This window comes from Chamaea fasciata, unplaced genomic scaffold (assembly GCF_029207755.1).
Source record: "Chamaea fasciata isolate MVZ Bird 193981 ecotype frontalis unplaced genomic scaffold, bChaFas1.0.hap1 SCAF_17, whole genome shotgun sequence".
NCBI classification, from domain to species: Eukaryota; Metazoa; Chordata; class Aves; order Passeriformes; family Sylviidae; genus Chamaea; species Chamaea fasciata.
Window position 1 is genome coordinate 7,010,864 of NW_027094102.1, and position 26,730 is coordinate 7,037,593.

The window sequence follows — 26,730 nt, forward strand, 5'->3', positions numbered from 1 at the left end:
AAACCAACTTCTACAAATGTTCTCTAGAGCTCTTCAGGGAAGTTTTTTCTCATGATACTGTTGCATCTCAGGGAGACAAAAAATGAGAAATACTTATTTGTGCACAATGGACTTATTGAGGAGCTTCTTCCTCAGCCCTTTCCTATGGAAAGGTGGTTGAGGGAGCCCATCAGGTCCTGCTGCCCTTGGGCTTGTGGAGATGGAACAGGTATATTCTGGTGCAGCTCTGCTCCACCTGTTCCTGCTGGGATTTGGAGCATCAAGGAGACGGCTCCATGTCATGCCAGGACTGGGAAGCTGGAGTTTCCCTGCTTGGCTTAGTTCTTACTCCTCGTTTGAGCAGGCTGCAGTCAGAACTGAGGATAAGTTCCTGTGTAATCACTGTAGTACACTTTAATCATTTGGGTTTAAATGTTATGGTTTTTGCAAAGTCAAGTTCGTTTTTTCTGCTCTTGTTCCCGTTGACATCTTTGGCATCAGAGATCTCGGCTGTCTGTGAATGTGTGTAGCTTTTAGTGTCAGCTTCCCTTGTGACAGATGTCAGAGTAATTGCCTCGTTATTTATTTTGCTCTTAAATAATCAGCAAGTGAGAAAGGAGAAAGCTGAGCCAGAAAACAAAGTTGTAACCCAATGAATCTTATCTGGAAATTTGGGAGCAGCAGGGAAGGATTTGTCTGGCTTGGGAAAGTAAGATGCCAGGAAAAGCAATTTCAGCAACCTTTAAAAGGCTTCATTACATAATAATAGCTAATGAGGTTTCATGTTTGCTCATTTTTCTTGTATTTTAGAATTTAATTCAACGTGGAATTCTTTTTCTGTAGTCAGGTCAACACTGTCTCTAATAGAGGTTTTAGTAATATTTTCCTTGACCTGTGCATCAGAGTGCTTCCAGACATCAGCACTGGGAATTTCCAGTGCTTCCCTTCAGGATCAGGACTAGGTTTTTTAAATTCTTAGAACAAAAGGGTGTAGCAGGGCAGAGCTTTATGGGGTTTGTGTAGAACAGGTGTTAGAAGCAGGATTTTACTGTTAGGAAATGGCATGGGAAGCCGATGGGAGGTGTGAATCTGACAGTTAAATTGCACCTTGCTATTTATAACCTTAAATATAAAGAGGATTTAGCGGACAAGAATTCTCCTGAAGTTTGTGAATTCTTTCTAATAACCCAAAGAATGTAGTATTCCAGTGATGTTTAACTAGATGACAGTTTACAGAGTTAATTCGGAGCAGCTCCATCAGGCATCACTAGTGCTTTTCCTTCACTCTCAGGGATGTAGGAGCCTGTTACCTTTAACATCCTCAGTGAAGGAAGTTATTTGAGATGACAATACCAAAGATTTTTTTTCCCAAGCATTATTGTGTTGGTTTTAAAAACACACATTTCCATAAATATTTTAGTGGCATTAAGTACACAGATTTTTACTGTGTCACTGTTTCTGTTTCCTTCTCCATTTCTTGGTGCTGTGTCCAGTAGCTCTTTACCCATGGTGCTGCTGTTTATCACCTTGATGATCATGTTAAAGATGATTTCTTAGGACCTTAACGCTGCTACAGTTAATGCTGCTCTATAAAATATTGTCGATGAGACAAAGGATGATGCTCATACCAAAGCTGGTATTTATGCATTAAATAGATGTACTGTGGGTGCGTGTATCTTACAGGACTGTGAAAATGTTAATGCTGCACTACATTTACTTTTCTGACCATGCTGCTGTTTTTGAGGCGTTTCCTTTTGTAGACACCAGAACTAAATATGTGGCTATTTGGTGCAAAAATAGTTTTCAATAAAACTATAGCTGCAAACAGTGTTCTGTGAGTATTTTTAAATACAGAAGCTGAAAATATTGGTTTTGAGTGATTTAAGCTGAATGCAGGCACGAGGGATCTTGGAGTCGGACAGAGTCAGGAATAGGCTGTTGGAAATCCACGGATGTGTTGGAAGCAGGTGGCTGGGAAGGAGTGTGCTGGGGATGCAGGTCATGCACAGTACAAGGATTAAAAATATATCGATGGTTAAGGGGTAAGAGTGTGATTTCACAGTGAAATAATTTAATAGTGAAACAGTCAATGAGAAGACTGTTTTGAGACGTTCTGAGGTTGATCTGCGTGTTCTGCTTTCTCTCTTGCAGTCAACGAGTTCACAGTCATCAGGAAGAAGTTCAAGTGCCCGTACTGCAGCTTTTCTGCCATGCACCAGTGCATCCTGAAGAGACACATGCGGTCCCACACGGGAGAGAGGCCCTATCCCTGCGAGATCTGCGGGAAGAAGTTCACCCGCCGGGAGCACATGAAGCGCCACACCTTGGTAAGGGCAGCGCTGGGGGCACCAACCCTTTTCTGCAGGGTAAAGAGAACAGGAGCTGCCCCTCATTTAAGTCTGAATTTTTTTTGCCACTGAGTGCTCATCTGCAGGCTTCTTCTGTGTCTTTTTGCCCTGCCTTTCCAAGGCCTCATGGCTGGCTGCCTGTCCATCCTCCCCCTGCACTCCAAGCTCAGCTAGAGGCTTTCCAAGGTTTCGGTTGGATATCAGCAAAAAATTCTTCACCGAAAGGGTTGCTCAGCCCTGGCACAGGCTGCCCAGGACAATAGTGGAGTCACCATCCCTGGGAGGGTCTAACAAACATGTAAATGTGGCTTTTGGGGACAATATTTAGTGGTGGACTTGACACTACTGGGGGAACAATTGGACTTGATCTTAGAGGCCTTTCCCAATTTTAAAAATTCTGTAATTCTATGACTTGGTGCAGAAAGCTTTAAAACACATTCCTCAGCTTTAAAACACATTGCTCAGCAAGAACCTGAGGCAAAGCTACTCTGGTCTGGCTATGCTTAATTATCAAAAATGCTGTTACACCTTATTAAAGAGGCTCCTCAGCTCTGACTGTGAGGCTGGAGCCGGTGTCTGGCTCTTCACAGCTTCTTCAGAAACAAAATTTTAAGCCGAACTTTGATTATTTTTCTTTTCAGGGTAGAAATGATTTGCCATCCTAAAAAGGTTCTCAAAGCTTGTTACAGAGGTGGTATTGTGGCAGAGCAGGTAGTTTCTAGGCAATAATTCCTGCAGTAGGCCTGCCTCACCACTGACAGTGCCCCAGGTCCCTCACTGGGATCCTGGAGCCCTGTGTGACATTTTTCCACAGTGCCCAAATCCCCATCATCTCCTTCCTTTCCTTCAGTGCTCCCATGTCTGTGTGGATGAGTGCCCAGCCATCTGCTTGAGCACTGCCTGCTCCCTGAGATGTCCCTTCCTTCTTTCTTTGGGGTCCTGGAGCTCAGGAGGCAGATCCCAGCGTGAGCTAAATCCTGCTGCAAGCACACAGGTTTTGAGATCTGTTACTGGTTTTGCAGCAGGGAACACCTTGTCGTGCCAGCTGGGTGGCTCCAGCATTTTATTTCTGAAAACTTTCCCTTATTAAAACTGTGTTTTCATAATTTAAGATGTTGTCAGCATATTTCCCCTTCTCTTCCTTGAATTATGGACATTTAATCAGTTAGACTATCATCTTTCTAATGGCACTGTCCAATACTGAGGATCAAATGCTGTTTCTGTGTTTAATTAGTATTACACACAGAAACAGCATTTGGTCCTCAGTATTGGACAGTGCCAATAAGGGGAATAAGATTAATTTCTGTTCAGTTGCATCCAGGAATATGGCTCTGAACCTGCTGACTGTGCTGTCAGCATTGGAAAAGAGGGAGAGACATGATCAGTTTTTTTAGCAGAAATGCAGCCTGCTCTAGTGGAAGGTGTCCCTGCCTATGGCAGGGGGTCAGAACTAGATTAGCTTTAAGGTCCCTTCTAACCCAAACCATTCTGTGATAATTACAAATTGGTTTAGTACCTGTTTTATAATTTCTTTTTATATGGCTCTTTTAGCCCTTATTCTGCACCCCTGACCACCTTCTGTTCTCCAATTCAGCTTTTGATGCCTGAAAATCATTCTTGTATAAGCTGAAAGTGAGTGATGCCTATAGATCCTGCTGGATGACTCTGAGCAGCCCTGTCCAACTGCTTTAAAAAACTAATAAAATCTCATGCCTTTGTTGATGCAGTAGAAGAATGTCGTGGGGACTGGCTCGGAGCAGGGGAACCTGCAGCCAGAGCATATCAGAGGCACTCACAGGCTTTGAACACGGCTGGGACTGGTGCAACACAGAGCCTGAGCCAGTGTCCTGCAGTAGTGAGGGCTGAGGGGCTACAATGGGTCAATTTGTCTTCTTCCCAAAGAGCTTTAGCTCAGCTGAGTATTCCAGAGCGCAGGGTTGTCAAGAGTCAGATGGTAAGAGCTGGTGATCCCATGCTGAGGCAGGAGCAGGGAGCAGGCATCCAGGCAGCTGATTTAAAATAAAAGGAAGGACTTTAATCAGCAAAAGCTTTCCCACAGGCTGTTGTGAGCATGAAAAGAAGAAACAAGTTAAAAAGGATTAGGGACTGGTGATATGTACCCAAGGCCCTGGTGGCTGCTGAGCTGCTCAGAACAACCCCAAACCACTGACACTGGATCCTTGTGTGTTTCTACACCACTTCCTAAAGTGTCTCCTGAGGATCAGTGCCAGACACAGGGCATCGAGTGCCTGTGCTGTCCCCGTGTGGTGTTAATAGATAAAAGAATAAAGAAAAAAATGTAAAAGAAAAATACATCTTTTTAATACAAACTGGGCCCTGAAGCAGTCAGGCAGTTGGACTAGAAGATTGTCATGGGTCCCTTCAAACTAAACTTTTCTATCTATATATATGAAATCAATATGTATTTTACATGTAGATATATCTGTATGTGTGAAAGTACCTGATGAGGCTGCTTGTGGTGGAGTTGGGGAGTTCTCACTGCTCTGGTTTCCTTTGGCAGAGGAGCCAGGTGCATGGTTTGACAAGCTCCTTGCCTTCCATGCAGAGCAAAAGCAACCAGGGACAGATTTCACGTTTAATCTGGTGTTTTGTGCTTCTCAAAGTATGTAATTCTGCTCATTGAATAGTGTGGTTTCACTCTGGAAGTGAATTATTTTATCCTGCAGAGCATTTTCCTTCCTTCCTTTACTGGCCACGTATTCTGCGATAGCTTCATATGCCCAGGTTTCTTGCAGCATGAGTTATGGAAGAGAAATATTTTTGTCAAACCAAAGTAGTCAGAAATAAGGTGAGAAGTGCATTCAGATGCATTTTTTGGGAGATACAGGAGATATTCCGAGTGCAGTGGGATCAGGAGGGAGACCACTACATCACCATGACATTAGCACTGGTTGTATCAGGGTTGTTTTTCTCTGGTTTTCACAGAACTGGTGCTTGTGGATTATTTTTTTTAATTTCTTTTTAACATTTTCCTCTTGGTGTTGGGTGTGATACAACTATTTCACCCCAGAAAAACAGAAGGAAAAAGGAAGGAAAAAAAATTATGATAAAAGTTTGTCTCAGACTTACGAGTGTGATGATGAACTGGCAGTCCCAAAGGATTTTCCACTGTGTGTCATCATTGCAGGGTTGAATTAATCGTGGTGGGTTTGAATTCGTGGTGGAAGCCAGTTGTGATCTCAGGCAGCAGTTGTGGATTTGCCTTTGCAAGGACACGGGAGCAGCTCTCATTCCACCTCCGTTGGCATTCACCTCTGTGGTCTTTCTTCTTCTCCAGGTCCACAGCAAAGATAAAAAATACGTCTGCAAGGTTTGCAACCGGGTGTTCATGTCGGCGGCCAGCGTGGGGATCAAGCACGGCTCCCGCCGCCACGGCGTCTGTGCCGACTGCTCCGGCCGCGGCATGGCCGGGCACCTGGACCACAACGGGGGAGAGGGGTCCCCAGATGAGTGCTACCCTGGGGAAGGGCAGTACATGGAAGACCCGGATGACATCAAAGTGGAAGGAGACGAGGAGATGGGAGACGACGACGACATCAAGTGGAAGGATGACGTGGGAATGTCACAGGATGATGTGATTTTAGATGATGACAAAGATGTCGACTCCCCGCAGGAGCAGGACAACTCTGGGGAGAACGACAAGGATTTTACCTGGATTTCTTAGGGATTATTTTTTCTTTGGGTTCTTTTTTTTTGTTTCGCTCTGTCGTTTGTAGGGGGAGGGAGGGTGGGGAGGAAGGAGTATGTTGGAAAAACTAAGTAGCCTTGTTGTCGTCCATGTGTGCAAAATAACTCTTGTGTTTTCTAAACAAGTCCTTCTCTGTTCCACTCAGACACTGTCTTAGCAGGGTCGCTTCCAGCGGCACGACTGACTTCGCCTTCCCCCTTTTCCCTTTCCCGTTTCCCCCTGTGACCCCCTGCCCATGGCCACCCCTTTGGCCAAGCCAGCCAGGCTGCCCAAGAGGGAAGTGGAGTCTGTGCAGGTGTGAGGAGGCTGGTGAAGCATTAATCCTCCTCCCCTGCCCACTCCAAACCGAGCACTGGGGAGGTCTTTGTGTCCAAAGCAGGTTTGTTGGTTGGTTGGGGTTTTTTACATCTTGTCTGTGCTGAAATCCCAGCAGCAGTGGAATTTCAAGCTAAGGCTGTGAAAGCAGATGGATGGATGTGTTGGAGGGCTTCCCCTGATGATACAGGCCTTTTGCAAAGTTATTTAAAGAGTTTTAATTATTTTTTATGGAGCCAAATAGATCAAAAGGCAAGTCAGATTACAGCCTTATGAATACTTCTCTTGGATTCTTAGCTTCCAAAAGAATCACCATCAAAGACAGATTGTGACTTTTCTTGGACCTACTGACATCTTACCCACGTCCTGTCTTCCAGCCTTGGTCATCCACAGGCACTGAAATGCATTTGTGCTTCTGGAAGCATCTTTTGCTCTAGAGGACACAGTTCTGTACCTGTCATTCTTCTCCAGAAATATCTTCACTTTTCTCCCTTTGCTCAGCTGCCTTTTTCACAAATATATGCAAACTGTAGCAAAACAGAAGCATTTGGCCAAGTGCAGGATGAGCTGGGAAAGGTGAGAAGCCGAGGTGAGGAGATACCAGCAGGATGGAATCTTGTTGTTCCCATCCCATGGACTTCCGTGGGGCCAGGATTTCATCTGGGTACCTTGTTCTTCCTTGCCAATCTCAACATTCTCATTGATCTTGGGTAGGTCTAACACCTGCATAATCCACGACAAAAACCTTCAGCTTTAGTTGCACTGGTTCCGTGTAAATTTTCCAATAAACCATTTTTTCTTTAAATAAGAACCAGGTTTCTCTCCCAGCGTCTCCTCAGACTCTGTGGGGCTTTTCCAGATAGTTGGATTCTCCCTGTTCATATCGGCCACTGTTGCCTTCTTCCAGCTACACCTAAATAACAACAGCAACAGCGTGTGTTGGAATTGTCTTGTTATTCCTGAGAAACAGCTTGTTCTACCTTCATCTCTTTGCTTCTGGTGCTTTTTTAAATTGAAAAGAAAAAATGCTGAAGACCTCACTGCATCCTTGCCATCAAGCAATTTTCTACAATGTCCGTGACTGTGGTACCTTGAAACTTGCCACGAGAGACAACCCATTGCCAGAAGCCAAATGACTCAAGGTGCTATTTTCCTTCCTGCAGGCCTGGTGGTCCATGAGGAAAAGTGTGGTTCCACCCAGCAAAGGAATTAAAAGTATATTGTACAATAAACCCCCAAGTGATCTGAAAGGATTTAAGCCACTCGGTGCCAGGATTTCGTGGAGCGTGGTGGGATCCTCGATCCTGGCACCTGCAGGAGCTGGGTTCTCTCTCCATTCCCTCCTTCCACTTGCATCCTGGGTTTATGGCGTTCACTCCCTTTCTCTGCTCCTCAGTCCTTGCAGACCTTCAGCACCTCCTCTCTGCCTCCATCACCCCGGTTCACCATTGCTTCCATTGGGAGCCTCCAGGCTCCTGCCCCGTCCATCTGGGGGTGCTCAGTGATGTGGGAACACGGGTCTCTCCAAAAATCCTCTGCGTGGCTCAGTGGGGCCACACCAGCGCTGCTGTTGCTGCCACCCCTTGGACTGGAGGAGTTAGTGGCACTTGTTGCTTTAGGCAGTGAGCATGGAAAACCCTCTTAAATATGGGAAGAGCTGAGCGGGTCATGCAGGAACATTTTTCTTAACTTGTAAAAATCTCATTTTGCGTTTCAGCTTCTTTTCCTTCTCCTCCCTTATTTAAAAAGCTGTAAAAACCCACCCAGTATGTCACAATTGGACTTTTATATATTTTTTTCCAGTGGTTTTGGGGGGTCCCAGAGTGAGGGGGCTGTTCCCTTATCCCAATTTTGGCCCCCCAGAGTGTGGGCTCTGTATTTATTGTCATTTACCCTGTAAATGTGGAGGAATTAGGGGGTGCCTGAAGTCCTGAATGTGCAGCCTCACCTGTTGCATGTAGACAAATACATGCAGTACTTAAAGGTTTATCTTTAGCTTTGCTTTTTATATGTAAAAAACTATTTAAAAGAGAATTTTAAAGCTCAAACAGTTCAAACCCCTCCGTTTGTGTCACATTCCGATGGCCCATCCCCTCCAATGCTGGTGTATGCATCCACCTTCTGAGGAGGAGCAGGTGTGGGCCAAGCCCTCCTCTTCCTCCCTGCCCTTGGGTGACTCAATTTTGGAATTATTTTATTCTTTTCTTTCCATATTTTTATTAAAGGTGGGCAGAGAGCCGGGTAGCTCTCAGGAGTGTTTCCAAATTGTGTCATTTTGAGGCTCTTTGAACTGAGGATGCAAAAAATAAAGAAAAAAAAAAAAAGGGAGAGAAAAATGAAAAATCCACATAAAAACTGACTTTTCCTATGTCATAACCTCACACGTGCTTCTGTCCCACTAACACACACCATGTACCAAATAAAACCCTTCTAACACCTGATGTTTATTTAAGTGCTTTGTTCTGATGGAGGTGTGCAGAGTTGGAAATGCAGGGATTCATCTTTTACCTTCCATGCTCCGACTTGGGTTTGGAAAAAAGGAATTTGGGCATGTTTTTTATGCTGAAACTTTATAAACTTCATCAGTCACTCCAGGTGATCGCATCCTTCCAGCTTCTCTCCGGGGTCTCTCGGATATACTGCCTATGCAAACTTCTGCTCTTGGAGATTTAAACAAAACCCCACTAATTCTGCCTGTTCTGCATCTTGTCTTTGTATTTCCCTTCAGGGCTTTGTATACTTCACTGAGGTTCCCTTTTTTTAATTTTTCTAAATATATATATATATGTGTGTGTATATATATACAGACTTAGTTCCAAAACAATAACTCCCTTAGAGGTAAAACATGGATATACTCCATCTTGAGAACTTGCAACTCATTTTTTTAAAGAGTTACATGTAAAATTTGTACATGTAAATGTTCCTCCTTGAATTCATTGATAACCCTCATTTTTTATTTTAAATCTGAGTGCCAGGAGTAGAGAGCGGAATGGGGCAGAGGGCATCGTCCTGTCTATGCCCTCTGGAAAACATCCCAGGGAGCCATGGACTTGGAGAACATCTTAAAGGATGGAGACAAACGAGGTCCTTGTCTTGATTTGGGATTTCCAAAACTTTTCTTGAAATCATGAATTCCCCAGTTTTGTGGTTTATAAGGTCACCCCAAAGCCTCAGAGCTGCGGAGCGGCTTTGCAGGGGGGCAGGGGGGACTTCTCTAATGAAGGTTTCCAAAGTGATTGTCCTTTCCCCTTTTTTCTTTTGTCAAAAATCAGGTTTTTGGACATTAAAACGAGTAACTTTTGTCCAGAAGGAAACCCATTCCAGCGTTACTTCCCCTTTTGTTTCCTCTCCCCACTCCTGCCTTTAAACACTCCGCTTCCCCGAAGCAAAGCTGTGGCTTTGGGGTGGGATGGCTGCATTTTGGGATTGTCCCTGAGCACCCTCCCCTCAAAGCCCCCCCCTTTTGCACATCACCCTTGAGGAAAGAAACCCCATGAAAATAATGCAAAAACTGGAATTTTTTGCAATATTCTGAAAGATAATCTAATTTTCACTCATTCTGTGACACGTGCGACTCCTACGAAAGCCATAATTAATGGTTCCTTTGATTTTGTAGATCCTGAGTCGTGTTTTGAATTTCAGCCTTTTTTTTTAGTCCCCCTAGTCAAGAGTGCTGTGTGTATGCTTTCATATATATTTATTTTTCAATGTGCTTTAAACCTGTCTACAAAAATAAAGCTGAACAAACACAAAAAGGACAGTGTTTGAAGATTGTTGATTTTTTTTTTGCTGGGAATATTCTATATTATACTGACTTTATATTAATTATTATAAACCTGTGTTTGTATTGAAGATGTGTTTAATATTTTGGGGAGGTTGAGGAGATTTCGTAACCAGAAGTCAGTGGGAGAACATGCTGTGTTGTACTGATTTTCTGTCGATGTAGTTCAGGTAAATCTGATTTTATTTTCTAGTTGCTGCCCAGTTCCTCACCTGCCCGGGGGCTGCCCCTCGGATAGAACCTTTGTGATGGGATTTAGCTTAGACATACCTGCAAAAATCAATCAGTTTCAATAAATCGGGAAATTGCTGCTACAATTTTGTCTGCTTTTCCTTTTTTTAAATACATAATTATTTTCCTCCTTGCCCTGTGTGGAAGGATGGGGCAACATGGGGACCAGCAGGGAGCACTGCTCACCCCCAGGCTGGGGGTACTGCTCCCTACCCCTTCCCCTTCCTCATTCCAAACAGGCACCTGAGCTGATTCCCTCCCTCCCTGCTGCCTGTTGGTGGCAATTTCCTTATTTTTGGGACATTACCTGACATGAAAGTAACTCCCAGGAGGATGCACAGGGTGATGCCATTCCAGGGGGATGTGGAATGCAGGAGGGGGATGACAGCTGTGGGTCTGGGGTTGCCAGGAAGTGCAGGGTGCCCATCCTGCCTGTCTTAAGAGTAACTAAGTAACAGGAATCCTTAAAAAAAAATTACCAAACTTTTTTTTTTTCTTTTGGATCTGATACATCAAATCCCTGGAGGGGACAAGTGGGGGCAGAGCACCAGCCTGACCCATGGGGCCAAAGCAGTGTCCAACCCCCTGCAAGGGGGGAACCTGCAATGGGGTGTCCCTGATGCAAAAGGAACCTTCCCACAGGGCAGGAGGGTGGCAGGGCCACCACCCATGCCTGTCCCCTCCCTGCAGGGGAGAGCGGGGTGGCATGGCCTGGCCAAATCCGAGCTGCTGCCTGGGCTGGAGAATGACAGCACAAGAGGGGAGAAAGGGTTTTGAGGGGAAAATGGGGGTTTTTTTGGGTAAAAAGGAGGTTTAAAGTGAATTAAACCCCTTAAAACCCACCCAGGGCTGGAGGCACCCTGCTGCCGCAGTGCCGCGGCCCGCGCGCTCTTGTGCTGTGGGAGGGAGTAGGTAAAAATACGAATTTTCATATATTTTATTCAAAAAATAAAAACCACACGAAGGAAAAAAATAATAAAAGTAAAGGAAAACAAAAAGACCCCTCTTTGTGCAGTTTGGCTTAGTGCAAATGGGCGCATTCCTGCAGGCACTTCCCGGGGCATCGCCCCGGTGGGGGCTCCCCAAAACGAGAGAGAGAAATGACATTACAAAGAGTAAAAACCCCCCTGGGGGAGGTGAGGGGGGGCAGGCACCCACCTCTGCCCTGGGCACCGGGGCTGCCCCCCGGGAGCAGGTGGGGGGCAGGAACGGACACCCCCTTTCCCAAGCCCCCGCCAGCCACAGGCACAGCTTATTTGAGCCATGTGGGGGTCCCCAAACCGGAGTGGGGAGGGGGCCGGGAGCAGCCAGACACCCCCTGCCAGCCCCCGCCGGCAAGGAGCGGGGTTGGATTGTTGGATTTAGCTTATCTTCAAAGGGAAAAAAAGGCAGAGGGGGACAAGCTCCGTGGCGGGGGGGGCTGTGTGTGTGCATAAAGCTTTCGGGGGGCCGTTCCCTGAGTCCGGGGGGGGCGGCCGGGGGGGCGCGAAGGCACCTCGAGTGCAAAATGTGCAAGAAGGAGGGAGCGGCGGGGCTCCGTCAGTCGAGGAAGCGCTGGCAGGCCTTCTTCCAGCGGCACGCCGTGCACCACATCTCCCGGTGCTCCATGCCGTACACCTTGCGGCACTTCTTGGCCTCCCCCCGCGGCCGCCTGCGGGCAGAGGGGACAAGTCACAACGCGGGGGACACACATGGGTGAGAGGGGACAGGGTGGGGCACGACAGCAATGGCTCACCTGGGCACGGCTGGTGGTTTGGGTGGTGGCGGGGTGGGGACAGTGGGGGACACCGGTGGCCGTGGGGGCGTCCGGCAGCCCTGGAGAAAGAGGACACAACCCTCATCAGACAAGGTGATGAGGGACTGCAGCAGCCCCACTTCCATCCCTGTCCCCACTCCATCCCTGTCCTCGTTCCACCCCTGTCCCCACTCCATCCCTGTCCTCGCTTCATCCCTGTGCCCCTCACCTGGTATGCGTGGTCAGTGTGGACGTGGCAGCGGCCGGGGGGGGGCCGGGGGGCTGCAGGGGGAGGCCAGGGCCAGGTCGAGGATCGGCAGCGCCGGCGGAGGAGGAGCCTCGGGGCCGGGAAAGGCGGGAGGCACGGAGGAGGTGGGAGAGACCGGAGTGAGGCTGGAGAGCCCGTCAGTCAGCGCGTCCACGTCCACGTCCAGCTCCGTGTAGTAGAAATCCTCCTCGCCATCACTCTGCTCCAGGTCAGCTTTCCTGCTGCAGGGAGAACAGAGGCTGGCTGGGACACTCTCCCCCAGCACTGCAGGACCCTGCAAGGGGTACCCCATGTGCTTACCCAAGGTGCATGGTTCGGATGTGCTTCTGCATCCCTGAGGAGCTGCTGAGGACTTTGCCGCAGCTCTTCCACAAGCACTTGAACATCACCTTGGTGGAGTTCTGCAGGACAGAGAGGTCAGGTTGGCAGACCCATCCCCATCCTCATCCCCAACCTCACCTCCAGCCCCACGGTCACCCCAGCCCAAATATCCTCTTCACTGTCATCCCCAACCTTACCCTCATCATCACCTACACCCCCACACTTATCTCAACTGTCATGCCTATCTCCAACCTCATCCTCTTCATTCCCACCTCAAATGTCATCCTCCTCATCTCCATCCACACTGTCCCCATTCCCAAACTCATTCACATGTCCAACCTCATCCCAACTGTCATCCCCATCCTTAACCTCATCTCCTCTTCATCCCCATCCTTACTATTCCCAAAACCCAACTTCACCCCCATTATGATCCCCAGCTTCATCCCACCTTCCTCTTCCGTGGGGTGGGCTCTCCAAAGATGAAGTGGGTGCCATCGGGCTCATCAGGGCCCTCATCCGGCAGTGGGCCAGGCAGGAAGGTGCTGGGGACGTGGCTGGAGAGGGGGGGTGAGGGGGTGGAGGGGGTGGATCGGTCACTGCAAGGGTCCCAGCTCCAGTCCCCGCTGGTGTTGCTGCTGCTGCTGCAGCTGGAGGACATGGCAGGAGCCTCCTTCCAGACCTCGCTGCCAGGCTCTGGTGAGAAGGAGGAAGAGGAAGGTCAGGTCCTGCCGTGGGACACATGTCCAGGGATGGGGGGGACAGGAACATGCTCTTACCTGGGGCATGAGTGGCCGGTGGGTGCCCAAGCACCAGCGGACTGGCAGAGAGGCTGGTGAGCACCGCCGCTGCCATCACCTCGTCAATGCCTGCCTTGCCCGAGAGCTTCCTGCCAGCGAGAGCAGAGAGGGCTGCGTCAGGATGGACGGGCCCCCCGGGACCCTCTATCACTTTCCCTCCCCCACTGAGGTGCCAGGACCTCCCACCCACGGTGGCCTGCACACACCCCAGGGTGGCTTGTGTGGGGGTACAGGGGTGGCACAAGGTCTCAGTGGCCCCACCATGCTGGTGGCATCACCAGGTGGAAAGGCAGCCGCAGATGTCCCACATCCTGCAGCACCCAGAGATGCTGCTGACTCCTCCAGGGATCATCCCAGCAGCTGGCTGGAATTCCCCTGGGCATGGCACAGGCAGAGGTGCAGGCAGGCTGCCAAAATGCCACTGCCTGTGCCATGCCAGGGGCAACTCTGCATGCCCGTGGGCAGCATTGTGCTGGAGGGTAGTCACCTCCATCCTGCCCAGGGACGCAGGGAGCGGCTTGCCTAAGGCCAAAGAGTTCCTTGAGGTGGGAAAAAAAAAATAAAAATTTAGATTAAAAAAAAGAAAAGCAAGAGGTCAAAAGCACCCAAAGGCATTTTGCAAACCGATAACCTGGTGATGCTCCCAGCCGGGAGCCCCCAGAGCTGCCACAGCGGGACAGCCACTCACTGCCGGGGATCCCGGCGAGGCCAACAGCGGCCAAAGTCCTCCTGCAGAAAAAAATCCCTGCTCCTGCAGCGAGGCCGGTGCTGGCGGGAGGGTGGTGCCGGTGTCCCTACCTGTGCCGGGGCACGGGGATGCACTGCACGGCCGAATGCAGCGCCAGGCACCGCTCCAGCCCCGCGTCCAGCGCCCGCAGCATGTCCTCCTGGCCGACCGGGTCCTGGCACGACGGCGGCTCCCCCAGCCAGCCCTCGGATCCCAGCGGAGCCTGCGGGAGAGACGGCAGCGGGCAGCAGGGATCCCCGGGCAGTGGGTTCCACAGGGATCCCCATGACCTCGGTGGGATGGGGAGGTGGGTTTGGGGAGCTGGATCAGTGCCTCCAGGCAGGGCAGTGGTGGGACCCTGCCAGCCACTCCATGGATCCCCCTGGAATAAATCCCATGTGGATCCCAGCAGCTCGCAGTGGGTTCCAGCCAGGAGTTCCTTAGCACTCTCCAGATCCCCCTGTGATGCCGCTGCCAGCACCATCACCCACTGGCTGAGCATCAGCAGGGATCCAGTAGAGCCAGGAGACGACCTGACACCCTCCTGGCAACGCAGCTCTAAGGTGGCAGCCCCCACAATCCCGCACCTTATGAATCCACATCCCAAGTTTATGCCGCTCTGAGCAGATCACCCGGGATCCAGCGGGTATCCCAGAGCTGGGAGCACACTCGTGCCTGCCAGGCCGATCCCAGACACCGGCACCCACTGCCTGCCGGAGCTCCGGCACCGAGTGGATTCCACTCCAGGGAGATCCCACGTGATCCAGCACCGAGTCGATCCCGCTGCGAGCGGATCCTACCGATCTCCCTGGGGCGGGGCTGGGCGGATCCCCGCGGCGGGAGACCCCTGGAAGATCCCAACGGGCTGCGATCCAGAAGAGACGATCCCCGCGGGGGTGCGGACGATGCGACCCACCACCACCCGCCGCGCTCCGCCGCTGCAAACCCCCCCTTCCCGCCCCCCAAAGTTTATCCCATCGCGGCGCCATTTTACCGGCGGGGAAAGTTTCGGGCGGGCCGCTGTCAGCTGTCACCGCCCCCCCGCCGCCTCCCCCGGATCCCACCCCGGTCTCCGCCGCCGCCCCCGGTACCTTGGCGGCGGCGGCGCGGGCGGCGGGCGGCGCGGGCGGCGGCGGCGGGCGGCGGCGGCGGCGGGCGGGCATTAGGACCGCGGGCGGGCGCGGGGGGTCCATGCGCGGAGCGGCCGCGGCCCGGCGGGGGGAGCGCGCTCCGCCGCGCGCGGCCCCGGTATCGGCGCCGGCTGGGCCACGCCCCCCGAGCGCCGCGCCATTGGCCGGAGCGCGCGGGCTGGAACGCGGCCGCCGCTCTCCGCGCCGCTGATTGGTCGAAGCGCGCTGCCACTTCGCCGCCGGCGGCCACGCCCCCCACCCTCGCGGGGCCGCCACGCCCCCCGGCCGCGCCACGCCCCCGCCGGCAGCGGCCATCTTCGCGCGCCCCGCCCTCCCGCCGCGCGCGCTCACCGCGGGACCCCCCCCAAAAAAACACCTCCCCAAAACCCCAGCCCACCTCCACTGCCCGTGTCACCCCCCCCCCCCAACGCTCAGACCCCGCCGGCACCCCTGGGGCCACCGTGAAGTCACCCCCACCTTTTCCCGCCAAACTCGCGGGGCTCCCCAAAAGTTGCAGAGGACCCCCGAAAGTTCCGATTTTGTTGTTCCGGCGCGGGATTCTGGGCGCCCCCCAAATAAACGTGGGGACCCCGCCACCGTGAAGCATCCCGCAAAAGTCCCGACGGCTCCTGCGGACTTACCGGGGTGAAACTTGAAGCATTAAAATTTGGGGGACTCGTGCAAAAGTCATGTCCCCCGCCAAATTATAGGGCTGCCGATAAGTTACAGGGGTTCTTCAAACGTTGCAGAGTTCCTCACAAAGTTAGGCTCCCCAAAATTTATAGGGTCCCCCCAAAATTCACTCCGAAGTTTTATATCCCCCACAACTTGCTTGTAGGGCTCCCCCCATCAGCTCTAGAGCTCCCCCAAAAGTTACAGTCACCTTCTGCTAGAAAGGGGGTGTGGTCTGGACTTTTGGGGTGTGTGTGCCGTTCCCAGCAGGAAAGAAGTCCCTAATTCAACCGTCAGCCCTGCCAGAACGCACCCAGAATGGCGGGGTGCGGGTGGGGTGTCCGGGCTGCGAGGGGTCCAGGACGTACTTGGGGTACTGAGGTGCCTGGGGGGTACACCGGGGTGCATGGGCTCCATGGGGAGCCTGGGCTACCCTGCGCATGTGGGATGCATGGAATGCCCTGGGTACATGGAATGCTTGGAGTGCCTGGGATGCATGGGATTCTGGGGTGCATTGGGGTGCCCAGAGCACGTGGGGTGGCACGGGGTACCTGTAGTGAAGAGGGAATGTGCGGTCCATGTGATTCATGGGGTGCGTGAGATTTTGGGGCGCATGGGGTGTTTGGGGAGCTCCTGCTGGCGCCCAGCCGCGTTCTGCTCCTCGCCTGCCCCAAAACCCGCGCGGCAGCGACCGCCGGGAGGCGGCGAGGGCCAGCAGGTCCTGCTCCTGCTGGATTGACCAACCCGCAGCCTGAAGGCCGGGACAGAGTCCGTGCGGCTGTCCCGGATGGTGGCCCCCCCCTGTCCCCCGCCGCCTGTCCTCCCCGCCTGTCTCCCCTGCCTGTCCCCCAGCAACCCTGGGCTGCCTGACACGGCTGTTTCCCGTGGCTCGGGGGCTGTGGGGTTGCTGGGGCAGCATCCCGGGGATCCCCTGCCTGGGGAGACGATGTTCCCAGCTTGGCTTCTGGGGTGTTCGGCCACCCCTTCTTCCCTGCTCGGCCACCCCTTGTTCCCTGCTCAGGTACCGGTTCCACCCTGCGCCAACCTCAGGTGCTTTCCTAATGGTGAAAAAAGGAGCAAACCGGGAAAACCCCCACGAACCCCCCCAAGCTCCCGGTGTCACCCCGGCACAGCCGCCCGCGGGGTGTCCCTGCACGCCACAGAATTGGGGACCAGCCGGATGAAGGGCAGTGTCCCCCAAGAGACACCCGCGGGGCCCCGGGCAGCGCGGGAGGAGGAGCACAGCCGGAGCAGCCTTTTTTCCCCATCCTGTCCCGTCCCCGGGGAGTCTGATCCCGCAGCCCCCGTTAGCGCAGCCCTGCAGGAGCCTGTGGGGCCCGGGGGAGGCTCCGCGGCCGCCCCCGCTCTGGTTTAATGGTTAACGGCGGCCGAAGCGCAGAGCTGGAGGCTCCGGCAGCTCCGTTCGGTGTTGTGCAACTCCACGAGAATCGCCCACCCTTGCACAGGGTGCCGCCAGCCCGACCCCCGGCCCGGGCCCTGGGGGTCGGCAGGGTGGCATCCCAAATTAAAATCGTGGTCATAGTCCCTCTTGAGTTGGAAAAGCCATGCGAGGATCTTTTAGTCCAACTCCTGGCTCTGAACAGGACTCCCCCCCAAGAATCACCATCCCTGGGAGATCCCCCCGTGGTACCTGGATGCCCTTGCTAGGGGTTGGCTGTGGACTGGACTGCGATGCCCCTCGCTCAGGGGCTCTTGCAGAGGGAGGCGCGGCCGTGCCCGCACTACCCGTGTCCCCGGCTGCCTGCTGGGGGTGCAGAGCTGCCGGGGGACGGGGACTTACGCGTGTGAGCTTTAGGGATGTGGGGCTAGGCAGGGTGCGGAGCTGTTCAGGTGTGAGGCTAGTTTGGGTGGAGAGCCCTGTGCTGCCGTACAGCCACAGAGGTGCGCGGGCTACGGAGCCGTACGGGGTACAGGGACCATGGGGGGGGGGGGTGGATCCTTATACTACAGAGCCCCGTACAGCGCCATGCAGCGTGTCACACCGTGCAGGTGTCGCACCGTGCAGGTGTCGCACCGTGCAGTGTGCAGTGCACCTTGCAGCGCCGTGCTACATCCTACAGCGTGCAGGACTATAGGACGTGCAGCCCCGTTCAGGCTCTTACGGCGCTCGCTGGGCTCCTGCTCGCTCCCTCTTGTGGGAACGGCGACGTTCAGCACCGTCCCCTCACAGTGACAGAGAGCCCCGCACACTCTGTCCCCTGGGGCTGAGACGGGGTACTGACCCCAACCCCGACCTTCCCGACCAGACCCTGAGACTCCAAGTGATGTTTGGGATGGATTCTTCATTCACCACCCAGACTTCGAGTCTCCAGTCAGGGCTCCAGGCACATTTTCCATCACCCTGAGAACTGGGCAGTTGTTCTCTTAAGTAAGTCCGGCTCTCCCAAGTCCCACAGGAATTATGGGCAAGCAGGCAGTTCTGCACGGCTTCTGTTGCTGCTGGGGCAAATTGAAGACCAAATCTGGCCACCTCAGTTCTGCCACAGCAAGAGCTTTCCCTTCCCTGGTACAATTCCAAGCCTGCCTTTCCCCAGAGAGGTGGCACAGTGGTCCCCACATCCCAGCCCACAGGCAGCGTAGGGACTGGCGTGAAGTCACACTGATCCCACATGGAAGTGATGCTCCTGTGCCTGGCAACACAGCCCAGAACAGCTCAGGGGATTCAGGTGGAGCAGGAGGGACCCAGCCACGTGCGGTAGGATGATGGAGAAGGGGAGCAGGGGAAGGATGAAACTGGGGGCAGCGTGGTGGGAGCCCACACGTCACTGTGGTGGGCTGGCAGCAGGAAGAGCGCGGCAGCACCGGCCCCAGCCGTGCTCTATCAGCGCCCTTATCTCGCAGGGGGATGGGAAAAGCTCTCGAGGGCGGCTGTGGTTTGGCGTCGAGCGCGGGGCTGACGACGCCTGGGGTGCCTCCAGCTCTAACGCCTTCAGCGGGGTTTGCTGAGCACCGCGTTCTCGGTTTTAATCTCTTCACCTGCCGCGGTGCAGGGGCAAAGGTGCTGAGAGAAGGCACGTCGCTTCCTGCCACACAGCCTGGCACGGCACGGGGGCTGCGGGTTCCCCCCGGCTCCAGCGAGCACCAGACCATCGTGCCACGAGGTCAGGCAGCCGCTGGCCAGCCGGTGGCCATGTGACCAGGGCCACCGTCATTGTCATTGCCTCGCCACGGCGTCCCTTGAGGCACGGATGTGCAACTCCACCGCGGAGGAGAGGAGGGGAGATTAAGCTCTGGTACACATCCAGCTCACCCAAGCTTTTTTTGCACTTTTTTTTTGGTGCAGGACCCACAGGAGTGATGGGGAGGTGAGCAAGGAAGCAAATGCTGGGCAAACGGAGCCTGGCTCGTACCCCAGTCCTGTGCAAGGCTCTGCTCTGGCAAAGATCACCCCATACGGCAGCTCTTGGTGGCTTTGTGTCCTCATTTCCGAGGTGCCAAACCACCAATCCAGGGCAGGTGCACGCACAGTCACACTGTGCTCAAAGCTGCTCTCCCAGCATCAGTTGCACCAGCAGCAGCAAACAGTCCTCAGACTCAGTTTAAGAGTGTAAACCTTCTCTCAGCCTTTTAATGGTGTTTGGGAGAGGGCTGCCCATGGGAGACACCCTAGCGTGGGTCTGAAAGGGTGGGAATGGAGGATGCCCACAGAGCCCACAGTCCACACCAGTGAAATTTCTGCATTGTCCTGTACAGGGTCACGATATGGACTCAATGATCCCTTGTGGGTCCTTTCCAGCTCAGGATATAGTCTATGACTCCACGAAGGCACTGGGCTGACCCCATCTCCCCATAACAAGGGACATTCTGTGATGGGAGCAAAGCTTCTCAGGGCTTCCTGGGGGCGGGAGGGGACCCTGGTCTCCCCCAGGCAGTGTGAGGAGAACAGAGAGGCTCAGTCATGGCAGAAACCTCCTGATGAGGGTCTGATCTTCTGCCCAAGGCATGGGATTGGCTGCAGCCCTGTCATCCCCCCTGCCCCAAAACATGACTGGTCCTCACCCTGTTCCCATCTTGGTGCCAGTGCCAGCCCTGTCTCACTGGGGTCCCACACAGCACCCAGCACCCCCAAACTGCCCATCCTGGGACAACCCAGCATCAACCTGCTGGCACCACCTGGGCTAGGATGGGATAAGGACGCTCATAGAAAAGTAACAGAAAATATATACAGAGAGTGAGTGCAGGGACACAGCCACCGTGGTGGGCACAGGGCTGCTGGCACCTGTCCCTTTGGCACCCAGCAGTGTCCAGCCAGGTGAGACCCCCCTGTGGCACCACCCTTGCTCCTGGGGGGCTATAGGTTGGTGATGTAAACCTCCAGCCCATTGGCCGTCGTCCGGGCAGAGGCTTTCCGGGGCTCCCCTGCCCAAACGTCCCCCACACTCTCATACAGGCTCTCAGGGACACAGGGCTTCCCCGGCTTGTCCCGTTTTGCTGCCTTCTTCCAGTTAATGTCCACAGCCTCATAGTCGGGGTCAGGGCCACGGCGCTGAGCAGTCCATGCTCTGTCGTTGATGGACTCATAACAGGGGTCAGGGGGGCCTGGGGCTGCTGGGGCCCCCTCCTGCTGGCGGGGGGGCAGCCACCCAGAACCCACCTCCTTCACAGCCCTTGGGGTTGATGCAGGCACCTGGGATTTCTTCTTGGTGGCTTTGCACACTGTCGAGTACATCTCCTCCAGCTGCAAAAGGAATTTTATTTTTGGGTGGAGGTTTGGGGGGAATCCCTGCCCACTGCAGGGTATCCTCATGATTTTGTCTCCCCCGTATTCTGACAGCCCCCCAGGAGGATCCTGGCAGTGGATCCTAACTTAGACCCTGCTCCAAACGTGGGCACTACAGGGAGACAGGGAATTAAAGATCCCCCCCATGTGCCCCATCCCTGCTGCCCCCCAGGGTCGTACCTTGGCCAGAGGGGCATTGCCTGCACCATCCCAGCAGTGCTGTGCTCCAGGGGGTCCTGCCACAGCCCCATCCTGCACCTCCACCGACACCACCTTCTTCACTTTATGGACACAGGCATAATCAGCTGCCCCATGCACAGCCCGTGGAGGGGACACCTGGGTTCCAGTTGGCATGGGGGGCACTGGGATGTCCTCCCCTCCCACTGCCAGGCACTCATAGACAGTGTCTGGCGCTGGTTTCCGCAGTGGGGTGAAGAGCAGGTTGGAGTAGGTCTGGTCGGGGGCTGGGCAAGTGGCCGGGGGCTCAGGGACGGGGATCTGGGGCAGCTCACGGTGCAGGAGGCCGGAGCTGTGCAGGGATTCGCCTCCAGGGCCCGTGGGACAGGGGAGATCCAGGCTGGCCGGACGCTGAACTGTGGGAGAGAAGAGGAGATGCGGGGATGCAACAGGCACCAACCTCTGTGCCAGCACAGTGCCAGCACTGTGTCACATCTGTCCATGATATGATGACAGCATGGGGACTGCAGGCAGTCGTCATGGGCCACCAGCCCCCTAGGCTCCCTCTGCTCCACGGCCACTCACCGTTGTCTCTGACCTTCATCCTGTACAGCTCGTGCAGCTTCGTGTCCGACTTGCTGAGTGACCGCAGCTGTGTCTGGCAGAGCAGGGCCTGCCGTGGGGGAACAGACACCCTCAGGCTGGGCCGAGAGCCCAGACCACCCCCAGAGCTGATCCTGCCCCCCAGATGTGCTCTTACCTCATCCACAAGCTTTACCCCGTCTGGAGCGACCTTCTTCCTGCCCTTCCTGCAGGGAGAAGTGGGGCTGAGCCCAAGGCAAATGGCAAAGCCAGGGGAGAGGAGCAGGTGTCCCAGGTACCCAACAAAGCACCCCCAAAACCCACATCCTGCTCCTTCCCCAGCCCCACAGCAGGGTCTGTGCTGGCGGGGGACATTGCAATTGCATCTTGCACCCCACAGAGCTGTGCAGGGCACCACTGGCACTACCCTCGGCACTGCCCATCCTGCTCATGGCTCAGCCCTCTCTGGGCTGCTCCTCTGAGGTTTTTGAGAGTAGGGGGTGTTCCAGGGGGATGCAACACACAGGGATGCAGGATCAAGCCAGGTAGAGCTGCACTGGGGCACAGGTGGGGGCTTGGGGTGAGCAGAGCAGCGGATCCCCATGGTCCCAGCTCGGGATGGCTGCACACAGAGTCTCCATGTGCAGCCACCAAATGCCACTGAGGGATCCCCAGCCCCATCGCAGCCCCAGGAGGGGAAGTGGAGGAGCAATGGGCAGCACGTACCGTTTACAGGCAGCACACAGGGTGCCCAGGTACACCAGGCCACCGAGCAGGGCCAGGGCAGTGCCAGCTGGCAGGAGCCGGGTCCCTGCTGTCCCCTCGCCGCTGGGTGCAGCCATGGGGGAGCTGCTTCCAGCACCACTGCAGGGCTGAGCTCTGAGGAGAGAGAACACGAGCTGGAGTTCAGCCAGGAGCTGCTGGGCTCACCATGGCATTAAATGCTGCTCTATGACCCTCAGGGCTTAAGGGACCCCTGCAGCACAGTCCCCCCAGCAGAGGGTCTCTCTGGATGCTCTGGATGGGGACATTTCTCCAGGTGTCCCATTTTCTGGCCAGTGATTGCCATCCCCAGAGTCACCATAACACGTCCAGTGCCCAGCCCCGTGTGGACACTTGGCAGAGTGTGCTCTGCCACCACTGGGGAAAACTTCAGATTTGGGTTTCTTTTGAAAAAAACAGTCCAACAAAACCAGCAGGATTCAAGCTCACAAGTTGCCACTGAAATGGCAAAAAGGAGATGTCCAGGAGGCCTCAAAACCCTCTGGAGACACCCTAAAAATGACAGAGTGCTTTCTGGGGACACCAGGACACCACCCTGGGCTGTGGGTCAGGGGTGACACAACTCCTGAGCATAGGGGAGGCCAGTAAGGACAGGCAGGATTACTCAATTTCCTGGAAACAGGGTGAGCTTCAGCATCTCCTTCCCCTCCCTCCTCTCCCTCCTCATGCCCTGGGCTCAGCAGAACACACCAAGACACCCTCCTTCTGCAATGGATTCACATGGACCCCACATTCCCTGTGCCACCACAACCCCAGGTCTACAGCTGCTCTCTGCTGTGACACCAGAGCAGAAAACACTTGATCTTCCCAACCCTTCCCTCTGCCTAAAGCTGTGCCTTGCCCAAATCCAACCCTTGTCCTTGTGCTCTCCTCAAGGCAAAAATCATCCCCTGCAAACTGCGGCAGAGCCAGAGCAAGCGGTGCAGGGGCAGGAGGGTGCTGGGGAGCCTGACACAAAGCACAGATGCTCCCCAGCCTCTCAGGATCACCCCCTTCCCCAGGAGGCTTTTGGTGACCCCTGTCCCATCATTCCCACGCCACCATCCTTGTCCCTGCTCTGCTGCCAGCGTGCTGCAAACCCAAAGCAAAAGCTGACACCCCTTCACCTTCACCAGCGTCGATGGTGGCTGCGGCTCCCAGCTCTGCACAGCTCAGCTCTGTGCACCCTGCTCTACAAAAAAGGCTGGCCTGACACCAGTACCCAGGAAATGCCTGATCTGAAAGGAGATGGAGGCAGTTCCTGGAGTAAAACACACCTTCGAGAAGCCACGGTAGCTGATCCAGATGGGGCCAGCTGTAGGGTCCCTGGGCAGAGCTGGGCAGGATCAGCTTCTACCAGCATGGACGGGAACCCACAGATCCGGCGGGACATGCCGAGCACCTCTTACTCACTCTCTTGCATATCTTCATCGGGATGACAAAGCCCAGACGAGCTCTGGTGAGAAGCCACCCTGCCTTGTGTAAATCCCAGAAGCTACGGCAGGCCCACAGGAGATCCCATCTCCTCTCCACCCCGGGTCACACAGCAGCATCTTTGGCACATTTTTACCCCAATAACCAGAAGGCCTCTGCCCATTTGCAGCACCCTTTTATCTGAGAGCATCCTTTTATCTAAGAACTTCCCATGCCTTTGGAAACTGCCCTGACTGAAGCATGAACCCTGGAGAGCAATTATTTCAAGGCAGAAAGTGAGACAGAGAGGTTTTAAGGACTAACCGGGCTGGACAGACTGGCTTAGATCAGAGCTGGGAAGGGGAGGCTGTTCCCTTTCCAACGCCGTTTTAATTAGACAACACGGCTTTTCTGTCTGAGCACACTTTAATTATTTGGATTACCTGCAACAGGGCTGGTGCGTTAGACAGAGCCTGGAGCTCCTCGCTGGACTCGTTCAGCTCATTAGAGTGAAGGAATCATGGGCTGCAGGACCAGGGCAGAGCTGAGCGGGCTCTGGAGTTGAGCAGACAAAGTTCTAATGAGGTTCGACAGCCGGGAGCTGGTGTGATGTTGGAATCGAGGTGGGAGCTTTCAGCATGCTGAGGCAGGCACACACAGGGCAGCTTATCCCACAGCAGGGGGATTTTCCATCCCTGAATTTTGAAGATTAAAAGGAGAGACTTCCTTGAGTAGAAACGAATGCAGAGAAATTCTTCTGGCCTACTTTCTGTAGAGCAGGTCGGTGGTTGCTCCAGGATTTCTGACCAGTGAAACTGTGCAGGGCATGCTCCTCAGTGTTCAGGCTCAGCAGTCACTGGGAGAAGCTACTCCTTGGGACAACATGTTGAGTCTTCCAAAATCACAGATTCACGACCGGAGCCCAGTGCCTGACTAAAGACGCTCAGGTAGGACTGAGCAAGTTTGCAAGGCAAAGTCTCAGCCAGACCTTCTGAAACCTACACCTGAATTTCCTGCCGATAAAGTTATCGATCTCCCAGCCCTGGGGCTGCTCCCCGGGGCAGAGACTCAGCAGACAGCGTTTTGTACGGCGCTGACTCTGCCAGCTGAGGTGGCTTTGAAGACGAGGGCGGTCACAGCCGTTGCGTACGTGTGACAACGCCCACAGCCCTCTGAGCAGGGATCACCCCCCTCTGTGTGTGGCACCCGAGCACACGCACCCTTAAGGCAGATGGGTTGCTACTCCAGGTCGTGGGAGTTTTTTGTGAGTCCTACAAAAGGTGCAAGTTCCTCATCTGGGCTTCCTGAAAGCAAGCTAAAATTCACTGCAAAATCAAGTGCTGCTGGTGATGATTCTGCCTGCCCTGTGATTCATCTCCCCAGATAAAACCACAGTGTTCAGTGCAGGGTGGCAAGAGAAAAGTCTGTGAAGCTACTCAAAGCCTATTTGCACAAAACCAAGAAGAACATTTTCAGCTGATTTCCATCAGCAACTGTGCACACAGCTGCAGCAAACTCTGCTCAGGTACCCCAGGGAGTTGAACTTCAAAAAAGGCCCAAGAAGCAGAAGTAGATGGATTTTTTTCTTTCCAATTACAAAAAGTGAAAGCTCCGCTTACAGTCAGTCACAACACCGAATCTGCCCTGGACTATGGGGTGCAATTAGTGGATTTTAAGACTATTTCAAAAAATGAAGCATGAGATCTTACCCACTTTTCTCGTCTCTGTACTGAGATTTCATGGTCATACACCTCTGGGGGCTTTTCATTTAGAAAGTGCCAAGCATACTTCTAAATGCCAGACCCAAATGTCTGAAAACTTGGACGCAGACTTCTAGCTGCAGTTCAGATCACTGCTCACATGCTGGAGTGGCTTTTGAGAAAATACAACTTTAAAACCTTTGGGTGAGTGACAGTGAGCCCTCACCGTACAGCTCTGCTTGAGGCTGACACCATTTCAGCACTTCTCTTTCTTCCCTTCCCTGGTTGCTGAACTTGAGCTCTTCATGTTCTTCTAAGGCAAGAATCAGCTCAAGAGCTGAGCCACAGCAGGAGACCAGTGGAGAGCTTGGAGCTGCTGTTATGGGAAGCCAAATTCCAGACTACAGGATGGCTGTATTAAGGAGATGTCTTCTCAAGAACCATCGGCCTACCACAGTGGTTTCCTTTGCCACAAATGCACTACTTCTACATCATCTTAGGTTTTCAGAAGACAGCATTTCAATGACCACATTAGCAAGCCTCCTCACCCAGACACAGGAGTTCAGCACTTTCCCACTGCACACACCAGCAATACTCCTGTCCCCCTCCCCACAACACAACTGGAAATTTCCACAATGTCACACACTTCTGAACTAAATTCATTCATCCCAAAAGCAGCTGGCTCCCACTCAGCCTCCAGACTCTAGCCATGGGATCCCAGCAGCACTGCCAAGCTCCACCACCTTTTCTTCCCTTTCAAGCCCAGCTGAAGAGCACAAAGCATGGAATGAGAGAGTCTGGAGCCCAATTCTCAAAGTTGAACCCAGCTGAGGCTTCCCAGAGCAGAGCTGGAATCCTGTCTGTCCAGTCTATCCAGCCCCAAGAGCACCTCTGACAATGCTGTGACTTCTAAATACATTGGGGAGTTTAAAGTATTTCCCTCAGTTTAGCTGCAGATTCCCCGTTTCCCAGGCAGGAAAGCCACCACCACTTACTTGCAGGAACTCAAAATCCGGTGAGTGTAGAGCGCAGGGATCCAATGATGCTTTCTTCCTTGCCGGTCAGCCTGGAGAATTTCATTTTTTATCCCACAGCAAGTCCCAGTCAGGGCCTCCCGCACATTCCCACCATCCCGATGTGAGCTGTCCCGCTCCCTGAGGAGCAGCCGGCTGTGAGCAGACACAGAGCACACACACCACAGCTTCCTGGCCTCGGAGGTGGTGGCTTCACCCCGGGGTAGGCTGGGTCTGTGCTCGCAGCCGGGGCGAGAAGCACCGCGGCTCCCGGCACACACGAGCACCTTCTGCCCCGCCCGGCTCCTCCGGGAGCTCAGGGCAATATA

General features: G+C 53.9%; 3 protein-coding genes across 7 annotated transcripts in view; 1 reads left to right on the forward strand and 2 right to left on the reverse strand.

Annotated features, from left to right (window-relative positions):
* Positions 1-10,449, forward strand: part of ZBTB46 (zinc finger and BTB domain containing 46) — a 50,849-nt gene extending 40,400 nt beyond the window's left edge. For both annotated transcript variants that reach the window (XM_066199128.1, XM_066199129.1), the window contains 2 exons: positions 2,131-2,306; positions 5,626-10,449. In XM_066199128.1, the coding sequence (XP_066055225.1) occupies positions 2,131-2,306; positions 5,626-6,012 (563 nt within the window). In that variant the 3' untranslated portion in view covers positions 6,013-10,449. The remainder of the gene's footprint in view (positions 1-2,130; positions 2,307-5,625) is intronic.
* Positions 10,450-11,083: 634 nt separating this feature from the next.
* Positions 11,084-15,404, reverse strand: SLC2A4RG (SLC2A4 regulator). Its single transcript, XM_066199131.1, is given in 9 exon segments — positions 11,084-12,014; positions 12,099-12,178; positions 12,328-12,369; positions 12,371-12,587; positions 12,667-12,767; positions 13,136-13,380; positions 13,464-13,573; positions 14,283-14,434; positions 15,303-15,404. Coding segments are annotated over 9 exon segments (1,161 nt in total). The 3' UTR covers positions 11,084-11,902.
* A 4,168-nt stretch (positions 15,405-19,572) lies between these two features.
* Positions 19,573-26,582, reverse strand: LIME1 (Lck interacting transmembrane adaptor 1). Of its 4 annotated transcripts, none has more exons than XM_066199170.1 (6): positions 26,384-26,582; positions 24,132-24,243; positions 22,240-22,392; positions 21,517-21,740; positions 20,935-21,347; positions 19,573-20,712 (listed from the first exon to the last, which is right to left on the reverse strand). In XM_066199170.1, the coding sequence occupies exons 3-6, from the start codon at positions 22,353-22,355 to the stop codon at positions 20,326-20,328; spliced, it is 1,140 nt and encodes a 379-aa protein (XP_066055267.1). In that variant the 5' UTR covers positions 22,356-22,392; positions 24,132-24,243; positions 26,384-26,582; the 3' UTR covers positions 19,573-20,325. The 4 variants fall into 4 exon arrangements, with proteins under 4 accessions (XP_066055267.1, XP_066055265.1, XP_066055266.1 ...); XM_066199168.1 differs by having other exon boundaries at positions 24,132-24,383; XM_066199169.1 differs by lacking the exon at positions 26,384-26,582 and adding an exon at positions 24,496-24,766 and having other exon boundaries at positions 24,132-24,383.
* Between the last annotated feature and the right edge of the window lie 148 nt (positions 26,583-26,730).